Source organism: Schistocerca gregaria, chromosome X (assembly GCF_023897955.1).
Source record: "Schistocerca gregaria isolate iqSchGreg1 chromosome X, iqSchGreg1.2, whole genome shotgun sequence".
Classification (NCBI taxonomy): Eukaryota; Metazoa; Arthropoda; class Insecta; order Orthoptera; family Acrididae; genus Schistocerca; species Schistocerca gregaria.
The window spans coordinates 751,243,689-751,257,411 of record NC_064931.1 but is presented as its reverse complement, the minus strand read 5'-3'; the positions used below and the strand labels follow the sequence as shown (position 1 = coordinate 751,257,411).

The window sequence follows — 13,723 nt, the reverse complement described above, 5'->3', positions numbered from 1 at the left end:
GTGTGGCCATGTACATAAAAAAACCTGTATTCCATTTGAGTCCATAGACATATATCACGGCACTGCACTGAACAGATATTTGAATGTTGTGCAGGGGGAGTTGAACTTAGTGAAACTAAACTTCTAATTTTTGTTGTTTATAGGTCCCCTAACTCTGACTTCAGAGCATTTCTGCTCAAGCTAGAGAGGATTCTTGAGTCACTTTATAGGAAGTACCAGAAATTAATTATATGTGGTGACATCAATATTAATTTTATGTATGATTGTAGATCTCCTAAATTCATATGATCTGACGCAGCTGTGTTTTTTACAGCTAGGGTGCAGAGGAACAGTAGTGCAGTAATAGACAATATTTTTATTTATTCTTCATTACTAGATGGGCATTCTGTTAGGCTGAATGGCATTTCAGACCATGATGCACAAATTTTAACACTAAAAGGATTTTGTAGTCAAACAAATGTCACATATAATTACAAACTATGTACAAAAGTTATTCCAATGGCAATAGAGTTTTTTAAACCTCATCCATGAACAAGAGTGGCTGGATGTTTATAGTGCTGATAACACAGATATGACAAGTATAGTGCTTTCCTTAACACATTTCTCATGCTCTTCATTTTCCATTAGAACGTTATAAACAGGGTACTATCAGTAAAAGGCAGTCTGGGTGACTGACTAATGGGAATAAGGATACCATGTAGAAAAAAGCGGGAATTATAACAAAACGTTAGAAGTAGCTACAATCAAGCTACAGTAGCCCATTCAAACAGTACTGTAAGGTGCTTAAAAATGTTGTTAGGAAGGCAAAGAGTATGTGATACACAAATAGAGTATCTAATTCACAGGATAAAATTGAAACCATATGGTCAGTCATGAAGGAGGTGTCTGGTCAGCAGCACAAGATCGACAATATAAAGTCAGTTCATAGTAAAAATATGTCTGTTACTGTTAAATCAGATACATGTGCAGTATTTAACAATCTTTTTCTAGGCACTGCTGGTGAATAAAATAAAAATTTAGTTTCTACAGGGAATCATATAACTCTCTTGGAAAATGCCTTTCCATGATTGATGTCTGAAATACTCCTCTGTGAGACAGACGAGAGGGAGACTGAGTCAATAATTAAATGACTGAAGACTAAGGACTCTCATGGATATGATGGAGTGCCTAGCAGAATATTAAAGTACTGTGCTGCACATGTTAGCCCTGTATTTTACCACATTTGTAATTCTGCCTTAAGGAATGGACAGTTTGCAGAGTGATTAAAGTACTCAATAGTAAAGTCGCTTTATAAAAAGAGAGGAAGGGATAATGTAGAATATTTTAGCCTTATTTCTGTGTCATCAGGGTTGCTAATGTTATTGAAAAGGCTGTGTATGTAAGGATAATTGATCATTTTATATTATACAATTTACTATCAAACGTACAGTTCGGCTTTAGAAGTTGTTTAACAAATGAAAATGCTATATTCTCTTTTATATGTGAGATATTGGATGGGTTAAACAAAAGGTTTTGAACGCTAGGCATATTTTTTTGATTTAACTAAGGCGTTTGATTGTGTTGATCACAAAATATTGCTCCAGAAGTTGGACCATTTTGGAATGCTGGGAGCAGCTCACAATTGGTTCACCTCTTACTTTAGCAACAGACAGCAATAGGTCATTATTCACAGTGTTCAGAATGGGGTCTGAGAGGGGAACAGTCAAATGGGGGCGGTGTCTCAGGGATCAGTGTTGGGGCCACACCTGTTCCTTATTTATATAAATGATATGCCCTATAGTATTATTGGTAACTCTAAAATATTTCTGTTTGCTGATGACACTAGCCTGGTAGTAAAGGATGCTGTGTGCAAACATAGGCTCTGTATCAAATAGTGCAGTTCATGACATAATTTCATGGCTTGTAGAAAATAAACTAACGCTAAATCACAGTAAAACTCAGTTTTTACAGTTTCTAACACACAATTCAAGAAAACCCGACATTTTAATTTCACAGAATGGGCATATGTTTAGTGAAACTGAACAGATCAAATTACTGGTTGTTCAAATAGGTAGTACACTGTCATGGGAAGCCCACATTCAGGATCGCGTTCGAACACTTATTGCTGCCATCTTTAAGGTTTGAATGGTATCTGAAGCAAGTGATCATTTGACATGAAAATTAGTGTACTTTGCTTATTTTCATTTGATTATGTCATATGGTATTATATTTTGGGGTAACTCTTCACATTCTAAAAAGGATATTTTTGGCTCATAAACGGGTATTTGGACCCCCCCCCCCCCTCTCTCTCTCTCTCTCTCTCTCTCTCTCTCTCTCTCTCTCTCTACCTCTACCTCTACCTCTACCTCTACCTCTACCTCTCTCTCTACACACACACACACACACACACACACACACATATATATATATATATATATATATATATATATATATATATATATATATATATATATTAAAAACAAAGATTCCAAGACTTACCAAGCGGGAAAGCGCCGGCAGACAGGCACATGAACAAAACACACAAACACACACACAGAATTACGAGCTTTCGCAACTGGCAGTTGCTTCGTCAGGAAGGAAGGAAGGAGAGGGAAAAATGAAAGGATGTGGGTTTTAAGGGAGAGGGTAAGGAGTCATTCCAATCCCGGGAGCGGAAAGACTTCCCTTAGGGGAAAAAAAAAAGGACAGGTGTACACTCGCACACACACACACACATATCCATCCGCACATACACAGACACAAGCAGACATATATAAGCAGCTTTCACTCAGTTAATACTTGGCAGAAATCAAACCTGCATTTGGGTTGGACTTCCTTAACTCTTGTGCAGAAAGATGTGCAGTATACTGCTGAATCCATTTTCAATAAGCTGCCACAAGGATTCAAAAATCTTAGTAGTAATCCATGCACTTTCAAATTGAAACTGAAGAGTTTCCTCGTGAATCACTTCTTCTATTCTGTTGAGGAGTTCCTTGAAAAATTAAGCTGATTCTTATGCTGTATTATTGAGTGCGTTTACTTAAAATTATGGCTTGACTTTTTTGGGTTCATAAATATTTTATTTTATCTGTTATTACTTTTACATTGTAATTTGATGTACTGACACGTTCCATGACCTTGGAGATTTGCTCCTCAATTTAGTCCTACAGAACTTGACATTTAAATAAATAAATACACTGGGGTGACAAAAGTCATGGGATATCTCCTAATACTGTGTTGGACTTTCTTTTGCCCAGCATAGTGTAGCAACTCAACATGACATGGACTCAACAAGTCGTTGGAAGTCCTCTGCAGAAATACTGAGCCGTGCCACCTCCATAGTCATCCATAATTGCGAAAGTGTTGCTACTGCAGGATTTTGTGCACAAACTGACCTCTTGATTGTGTCCCATAAATGTTTGATGGGATTCATGGCTGGTGATCTGGGTGGCCAAATCATTCACTCAAACCGTCCAGAATGTTCTTCAAACCAATTGTGAACAATTATGGCCCAGTAATATGGCTCATTGTCATCCATAAAAATTCCATTGTTGTTTGGAAACATGAAGTCCATGAATGCTAAATGGCAACTGCTCTTTGAGCTGCCAAACATAACAATTTACAGTCACTGACTCAGACCATTCCCTTGAATCACTGCCCTCACCATTATGGACCCACCACTAGCTTGCACAGTGCCTTGTTGGCAACCTGGGTCCATGGCTTTGTGGGGTTTGTGCCATAGCCAAACCCTACCATCAGCTCTTACCAATTGAAATCAGGGCTCATCTGACCAGGGTATGGTTTTCCAGTGGTCTAGGGTGCACCCGATATGTTCACGAGCCCAGGAGAGGACTGCAGGTGATTTCATGCTATTAGCAAAGGCACACACATTAGTCATCTGCTGCCATAGCCCATTAATGCCAAATCTTGCCACACTGTCCTAACAGATAAATTTGTCATATATCCCACATTGATTTCTTTGGTAATTTCACACAAAAAAGCCCTGCTCTCGATCGTGAATGGATCTCCGAATATTGAATTCCCTAATGATTTCCAACATGGAATGCTCCATGTGCCTAGCTCCAACTATCATTCCACATTCAAAGTCTGTTAATCCCCATCATGTGGCCATAATCTCACTGGAAACGTTTTCACGACTCAGCTGAGTACAAATGACAGCTCCGCCAATGCACTGCCCTTTCGTACCTTGTGTATGTGATACCACCTTCATATGTATGTGTGTGTATCACTATCCTGTGACTTTCATCACCCCAGTGTATGTCAGTGTAGCAAAAAGAAGATGTAATTGATGTCATACCAAGAACATTTCTCTTGAAAGAACTGAAAACTTTCATGAGACAGTATTTCTGTTAATTACTTACCATCAGGAAGAGAATTGTGTAGTACTGCTAATAGGTACAAGTTAAAGTACACACACCATCCTAGCTTTTGTAACTGTTAGTTCCTCCCTTGGGGAGGAAGGGGGGATAGGCTGGGGAAGGTTAAAAAGTTGACAGTTCTCAGACCACATGAGAGCCACCTTCCCATTGTGAGGATGAGGGGAGACAAAGATGAAGGGACAGGCAGTAGAGGGAGTAGAGAGTCAAGAGACCACGAAGCAAATAAAAAACATTGTTAGCCAAAGAAAGAGGTGAAAAAATTGCTAAACATTGAAAAAGTTTCTATACATGGGAAGAGGTCAGTGTATATAGAATAAAATGTTACTGAAGACTGAAAAGATTGCTCCATACCAAAAAAGACGGCAGGTAAGAATAGCAGCCAGCACACAGATGAAACAAAATGAGGATGCTGAAAAGGTGGTTAAAGTGTCATTTGAGATATCAAAAAATTTTGCAAGTCAGAATTGCTGGCAAGTACTTACCTTCAGGTGGTAAAATTTCCTCTCATCATTGCAAAACTGCATTTAGTGACCTACATTTTCCAGTGTGTGCATAAGCATTCCTGTAAGAGTCTCATAGTTGATGCAAATGTTTAAAATTAAAAGCAGATATAGTGACATGAAGTAACGCTCGTAAAGTATCCTTGTTCTTTTTTTTCCCCCTGTATCGTAAATTATGCAGTTTGATGTAGTTCCAAATAAAATGTATGTTTAATCTTTAGACGTATGTCTTATATTTTATGCATTGGATACATATTTTTATATATCAATTGTTTTAGGATTCTGCACTCATGGGGCCAACTGGACTGAAAGTTGGAGACAGGGTGGTGGCAATAAATCAGTGTGAAGTTTTGGATTCAGAGACTTGGTATCACTGTACATTATTGGCAATCAAACAACCTAGTCCTGGATATTGTATATCAGCTGAGTTGGTCAAGGAACATGATGAATCTGTGCCAGGTAACTCCTACAATATAGCTTATTGTTGTCACATGAAAAGTTTTCAAATGTTGACCCTCTATTCCAGAACTGTAATTATTTATCTGTGATATTTTTGTAAAACATATTAATCAGTTATTAATTTTCAGCCAGATACATGTTATTGACATTCCCAGTAAATGAAGGATTACAACAACTGTGTTGAATGGATGGAAAATCAGACTTGTACAATGACTTGCTGACATTGCAGGATATGCTGCAATCTACTCACCTTGTGCAGTCATTCATGGCTTGTGTTTGCTTCCTTGGTGATGTCTAGAGCTGTTGAACGGCTAAAAAAAAGTATTAACACAGTGCTGCAGAAGCACCCAGGAGCAATGACAATATATTGGTAATAGGCAGACTGAACTGGACTCAGGGGGCCCCCAAACAGTTTAAAAGCAAAATTCTATTGAGGAAACTAAAATTACAAGGACGTAGAATGGCTGGTCAGTTCTTGTCGTCAAGAAGTCAAATTCTGAGTACCATCTGATAGAAAAAGTTTATTTCCACTTTTATAGGAAGTATTAGGGATTTTACCCCCTCATGGTAAATATGATTATTTGGTACTCTTATTTTAAGATATCTAATCATTTTTGTGCTAGAAAGTTTGGAGAGAACGTAGGAAAAAGGGGGGCGGGTGGAGGTGTGAGGAAAAGAAGTGACCGCAGGTGAGGTAGGTTGTGGATCATGATGTTAAATAAAGTGAATAATGATAATTCACTTGCCAAACAAGCTAGTGGACCTACCTCAGCTGGACTCTTCATTCTTCAGTAATGTTCAGGTACTGTCACAAGACAAAAGCAGTTAATATGAATATGAATAAACAATTTGGGTGTTCTTGCTAGTTATAGCATTGATAGTTTTATGTTAGTGTCAACAGGCTGTTGTCTTTGCTGTTATCTTTATCAGCTATTATCACTGTGTTGACTTATCTCTTAAAATTAAATTATATTTAGTGATGCAAATTTTCAGGAAGAAATATCTTGACAGAAGCCAAGTACAACTATATGCCCTATGTAATTTTTATCATTATTATTTCTATCCCTTCAGTTGCCTCATAAGTCTTGAGATTGAAATCTACTGCTGGCTTGTTACTAAAATTTGAGGGAGTAAACAGAAACAAGGCGAACATGAAAAATGATTCTTTGTCAATAAAGTGCTTGGTCACTTATCATCTTTGTATGACAATTTTAATTTTTGTAAGGACATGCAGAAGAGAAATAATGAATAAATCATTGAAAGAAACACATTTTAATTTAGATTTGAGAAGGTAATATCTGTTAATTATGTTCCATGTTTACATTCCAGGTTATAAAAATTGCTCAGTGCAACAACTGTCTGCATATATGACAGCCTGGAACTGCACTAGAGATTGCTCTACTGCTGCCCAAAACAATGGTGGACCACAAAATGTTCAGCAGTTGTGACACAGCTCATACACTGCTTGAAGCTCACACATTGCATCCAGCATTCTCAGCTATTCCAACAGTAACTTCTTCTACAGTTTGTGGTGCAGCTGGGCATCAACCTCTTCCAGGGGAAATTCCCAAATTGCCAGTTAATTCAAACTTCCAAACTGTGTTCTTCAAGCCCAGTGTGGAAAGAGGACCTCTCTGTATTCCTTTAATGCATTGTTACTCGTGAAGAGCAGCAGCACTATTGCTGTTGTTTTGACAAAACTGCTTTGCGAATAAAGCCTTGCTCACCTTGTCCACATCCATGTTGACTGCCTGCAACTGTAATGCATACTGATGCTTCTGTTTCAACCGTGCACTGTCTGAACATCTTTGCTATACAGTTGGATATCCATACGGTAAATAGTTTCCCTTCTACACTGGCTCAAGTAGCAAAAGTTTAATTATCATCACACTGTGTTGTGTTCCACTGATATGATTAAGCTTGCTTCTGGTTTTCCAAGATGTTCATTTGTGCTGCTCCAGGGGAACAGTTTTATGCAACACTCATCTTCACAACCTGATGATTCCAGTTTAGGAGCGATTTCTGTACATTACTTTTCCCATGTTGCTGTAATTTTCCTTGAATCTTGAAGGTCAGCATACTGTAAAATACCAAGAGCCATGCTACATAAAATAGCATGATAGTCTTCATAATAGCTGCTTCATTTCAGGACAGCAGCAATCTGCCCAGCCATTAATAAAGGTTTTTCGACAATTGCTTCTTAAAATTTTGAAATGCTCACTTTACAGATTTCTGAACCATTAAGAGGTTTTCACCCTGCATATTCAGGTGCCTGGGTGTTACAGAGTTTGACTAAATGAAAAATAAGCTTCACTCAGAGCATGAGCATAGAGTCAGGAAAAGTCACTCATGTGAAAAACTGCTTGCTTTGCAGACAGTAGATGTTGATGGATGGCTAGATTCATTAGATGGTGAATTTTCTACAGAAATGAAATTAATATTGTTTTTGCCCCAAGGGAGCATACATTTTCAATATATGTAAATGGTATATTGGATAGGGTCAGAGGCACTATAAGATTGTTTGCCAACAATGCTCTTCCCTACAAGAATGCATCATCATTGGACAATCATAAGGAAATGGAGAAAGACTTGGGACAACGTTTCCACTCGATGTAACAAATGTTAGCTGTTTGTAAATGTTGATGCAAGACAATGCTTATAACAAAGGGAAAGAACCAAATAGTGCCCATGATTAGTAGTGAACATATGAAATAGGACGAACATGTAATATCAGTATTAACAAAGGAGAATAGAGGAATTTTATTTGTAGTAAGATGCTAGTGCAATGAATTCTAGTGTATTGTTTCAGCATTTGGATTCCTTATAAAGGTGGCATGGCAATCGACACTGAACGAATTTAGAGACACACTTCTGGCTTCATAATGGTTAGTATAATTACATAAATGTAAGAGAAATGATCAGAGAACTTAAACCAGAAGGTGACATTCTTATAAGGAATTCATTGGTTTAATTTAAATAACTTTTATTCAGATAAAGTAGTGTGACCATTATGCTACCACCATTGTACACCTTGAGTAGTGATCATGGGAATAAGATGAGGTAGATTATGTTGTGCATAGAGATATTCAGATGGTTATTTTTCTGTCGCTCATTATGCAAATGGAATATGACGGAAAAGCAATAGCATTGGTACAAAGTACCTTCTGCCATGCACTGTACTTTGCCTTGAAAAATATATATGTAGATGCAGGAAAATAAACATGCAAGGGAATCAGAATATGTAGGTGACAGCACATTAAGAGAAATAAGCACATCACCAGAAGTGACAACAACTTCATGCGAAAACCGTCCTCCATTACACTGATTAATTGAAGTTAGAGAGAATATGTAAATGACAGGTCTTGAACTGATAATGTACTTGAAGGTTGTGGTGGGAAACACCCAACTGAATTCTACATCAGTATATGACATATGCTATGAAAGAAGATATGCCTAAACTGTGAGGACTTGCAGGTAGAAGAGGCTGACAATTTTAAATTCTCAGTGTTATAGAACTGCTGAAACTTCTAAAAAAAAACTATACTTTCAGTGTGAATGTGTCAGACATAGGTGACATCAGAAAAATAGACATACTATGCTTACTTTGATTTCATAATGGCATACTGTGTAATTACAATTATTTCTGGTTTTAACTCAAAACCATCCTGTGGAAAACTCTTTAAATAACTGTGTGTACTTACTACTATATCTCAGCATATGTATTAATCAGTAAAGTTTCTTTCTGTAACAGACATTTCATAAAACCCATACTAAGATTTAGAACAGGTGACATAAAGACTTACTTTGGTCCAGAAAGGTGTCCATTTTTCAGTCACACTGATTTCCAGTAATTTTCCAGTAACTATAAAAAGTTTAGGCACAAATAAAATACTGTTTAAGAGGAGCCTGAAGGACATACTGGTGGCCAACTCTTTCTACTTCATCAACAAATTTATTAACAGTACATATTGATGTATGTGTTACCAATAGTATCACATAATGTGAGTGCCAAGTAATTTACAAGTTATGCACAACTCATGGAATATAACTGTCATAACTTTCCTTCATCACAGCTCGCTCTCTCTCTCTCTCTCTATCACACACACACACACACACACACACACACACACACACACACACACACACAGCACGCGCGCGCGGAACACTGCATGCATTTGGTGAGTAGTGATCATTATACATATTAATGTGTCTATATTCGCATGTCTGTGCAACTGTAGCATTAAATTGTAAACAAAAATGAGTCATTTGTAAAGCTTGGTTCCCATCCTCGAAGGCCACTTGTCTAAGTACCTGTAGAATGAGTAGTAAAGCAGAGCATATTGATTCTGTGTAAAATATGCATTCTATGTTCTGTTTTAATTGCATGTCCCAAATCCATGAGGATCTCATAACTATGGTGCAGGGATTGGCAGTACACCAAAAATGTGAATAAATGTAGCATGTTACACAGATACAAATATGGAGAGACCCATTAATGTTCAAGTATGCTGTTGCTGAGTGGATTCAGACAGAACAGATCCTGTGCAGATAACCTCCTTATTTTACTACAGATCATGGAGAAACATAACAGCAGGGAAGGAGCTACACACTGCCTTTGTAGAATTAGCAGAAGCTTATGATACAGTTCCTAGAGCAAAACTGTAGGAAGCTGTGAACAATATAGATATGGATGACCATCCTTTACAGATTGGTATTGAAATGTTCAGAACTAGTAAGGTACAAGTAAAAAGAGTGTCAGAATTATCAGAACCTGTTAATGTTACAAAATGGCTAAGACAAGGTTGCATTCGATGACCCACATCGACATAGACATAGACATAGACATAGAAATGGCTCTTAAAGATGGAAGAATAGCTGTAGAGAAATGCGATGTACAGGTGTTTGTGTTATTTTCTCTGATGATGAGGTCATTCTAAAATAAGATGAATACAGTCTTGTACAGTCTTGAATTCATGGTATAACATTTGTATCAAGAATATGACAAATGGGAACTACAGATAAGTCTGACAAAAATTTAATATCTGGAGGTGCATAGGGGCACTGGTTTTGAAGTACACATTAATGACGAAGTAGTTATGAGACTGGTAGAGAAATTTAAATATCTAGGGGCATGTATTGACGAAAGTGGATTGGCTAATAAAATGGAGAATACAGCAAAGCAGGAAAGTAATAGGGTGTATGAATTCTTGTTGGTGGGACAAGAACATTTCCAACAACAATAAGAGAGGAATGCCTAAGCTAGTGATTGACTCTGTCCTATGCTATGGATCAGAACTATAGATTTTAAATTCTGACCTCAAAAGAAGACTAGTAGCTGTAGAAATGGGTTATTTACAAAGGAAGGTCAGGGAGCTGAACAGGATGCTCTAGACACTGGCAAAATCTCACATAAGTGTTGTTCCAGTAAATGCTATTGGTGGGTGGGGATACACTACACATGGCCTGCACCTGAATAGGATGGGGAAAAGTAAGTTAGCTTCTATATTAGCAGAAACTGTAAGGGGGTCCACAGTCACACAAGGGGTGATCCCTGTGGTTAATGGGTCCAGGCAGACAGGTTTTTTAGGTTTAAGCCAAAGTCCAGGCAGATGAAAATCAAGATAAATAGAATAAAAGAAACTTCACATACAGTTAATTGGGGTGAAGCTAAGGGCAGTATCAACATACTCCATCAAAATATCAGGGGAATAAAAAATAAAGTAGATGAGCTATCTGTGTGTTAAGATGATCTCAAAAATAAGAATGAGATTTATATAATCTGTCGGTCTGAACACCATGTAACTGTGGGCATGGATAGTGTCAGTATAAGTGGGTATAATTTAGCATCTTACTCTTGTAGATCTAGGATGGATAAAGGAGGAGTTGCCATTTTCATAAAACAAGGGTATAAAAGCAAAACTGTAGAAGTAAGCAAATTTTGTGTTGCTCAACACTTTGAGGTTTGTGGATGTGAACTTCAGCTATATAATGTAGTATTGATATTAGCAACAGTCTACAGGACCACATTAGGAGACTGGGAGCTGTTCATAAGAAAGTTTGACTCTCTATTATGCTGTCTGTCAGACAAAAAAGAATAAGTTATTAATCTGTGGTGGTTTCAGTGTAAACTTTCTAAGTAATTCTGATAGGAAAAGTGAACCAGAAGTGTTATTAACAACATATAACGTAGAATCAGTGATCAATTTCTCTACATGTATAGCTCAGGACAGTAGCACGCTAATACCGGGTGTACTGGTATGAAATGAGCATTTTTTGTGAAAATGAAGCACTAATTTTGAATTGAAAAGTAAAAACATTTTATTCAAAGTACTGACCAGTGCTTTCTATACATTTTGACCACCTTTCTGGCAATTTGTGGACAACACGCCAATAGAAATGTTCGTCTTTTGAAGCAAACCAATCAGACACCCAATTTTCGACTTCTTCGTAGGAATCAAAGTGTTTCTCAGCCAATGCGTGTCCCATTGATGAAAACAAATGGTAATTGGAAGGGGCCAAGTCTGGTGAATACGGCAGGTGGGGTTGCAGCTCCCAGCCAAGTGTTTTGATTGTATCCTGAACCAGTTTTGCTTTGTGTGCAGGTGCATTGTCGTGTAAAAATATTTCTTTGCCATGTCTTCTGGCCCATTCTGGTCTTTTTTCGATCAATGCATAGTTTAAATTGATCATTTGTTGTCTGTAGCAATTAGTATTCACAGTTTCACTGGGTTTTAGAAGCTCATGATACACCACACCTTTCTGATCCCACCAAACACAGAGCATTGTCTTCTTGCCGAATCGATCTGGTTTTGCAGTAGATGTTGATGGTTGTCCCAGGTTAACCCATGATTTTTCCCGTTTAGGAGTCTTAAAATACATCCATTTTTCATCGCCAGTAACAATTTGATGCAAAATTGATTTCTTTCATGTCTGTGAAGAAAATTTGACACATGGTTTTTCGGTTTTCCATCTGTCTTTCATTTAATTCATGTGGCACCCATTTTCCACACTTTTGGATCTTTCCCATAGCCTTCAAACAGTCAGAAATTGCTTGTTGTGCAACATTGAACATTGCTGCCATTTGCTTCTGACTCAAAGTATCATCTTCATCCAATATTGCTTGCAATGTGTCTTTGAACTTTTTTGGTGGTCTTCCACGTTCTTCATTTCTTACATCAAAATAATTATTTCTGATCCGTTGAAACCATCTTTTGCATTTTGCTTCTGATAGAGCATGATCACCATATGCCTCGACAAGCATTCAATGCGACTCTGCAGCACTTTTTTCCAAATGAAAACAAAAAATTAATGCTTTCCGCAAATCATCACTTTCTGGAACAAAATTCGACATTGTTAACACGATGATGTTTGTTCCATGACTTGATGTATACTAAATATCTTTGACAGATGTCATACCAACCAAACAAACAAAAAAAAAACAAAAAAAAAAAAACTTGCTTCCCTGTGGTAAATGGGTTGTCAGACCATGATGCACAACTGGTTAACTTGCAAAACCTAACAGGGTGTACAGTTCAGAAACCATTTAGTAAAAGTGTGAGGTCGCTCAACCCCGTATCTATACACCACTTCAGAGAAAGCTTAAGAAATTGTTAATTGGGGAGATGTATATAATGAGCCAAATGCTAATGATAAGTGCAAAACATTTCTTGATAAATTTATATCACTCTTTGAACATTGTTTCCCAAAGAAAATTACTAAGTGTAACACCACACACTTTTCAAAGAAACCTTGGATTACAACCGGTATTAAAGTGTCTTCAGAAACAAAAAGAAAACTGTATGAGACAGCAGGAAATAGTAAAGATCCAGAAGTAGTTTTACACTATAAAAATTATTGTAACATACTGAGAAAAGTTGTAAGGAAATGAAGAAATATGTGTGTTAGAGAAGAAATTAACAACCCCGGCAATAAAATCAAATCAGTGTGGCATGTTGTTAGAAGGAAGACAGAAAAGGTAACCACTGGGGTAGGTAGTATTACTGTTAAAGAGAACAAGACCATCCTAACCAACAGTACACAAGTAGCTAATGTATTTAACAATCATTTCGTAAGTGTAGAAGAAAAAATTGGTGAGAACAGTTCAAAAGAAAAAGCTAGGCATAACATGGAAGAGTCTGTTTTGAAAAAATTTAGGCAGATTAAGTTTCACCTAACAACTTCTTGTGAAATAAGTAAAATTATTAAATCTCTGAAAAATAAATGTTCTGTTGGAATAGATGGCATCTCTAATAAAATATTAAAACAATGTGGAGCAATTGCAGCTGATGTTCTGACTCATATATGCAATGCATCACTAACTCAAGGTATTTTCCCAGACAGGTTAAAATATGCCATTGTCAGGCCTCTCTACAAAAAGGGGGTCAC

General features: G+C 37.2%; 1 protein-coding gene across 3 annotated transcripts in view; it reads left to right on the top strand.

Moving 5' to 3' along the window:
• Nucleotides 1–13,723, top strand: part of LOC126299370 (membrane-bound transcription factor site-2 protease) — a 76,186-nt gene that overhangs the window by 29,943 nt on the left and 32,520 nt on the right. For 2 of the 3 annotated variants that reach the window (XM_049991234.1, XM_049991232.1), the window contains exon 5: nt 5,158–5,338. In XM_049991234.1, the coding sequence (XP_049847191.1) occupies nt 5,158–5,338 (181 nt within the window). Of the gene's footprint in view, nt 1–5,157; nt 5,339–5,466; nt 6,141–13,723 lie in introns of those variants that run through there. The other variant, XM_049991233.1, reaches the window with a different exon arrangement.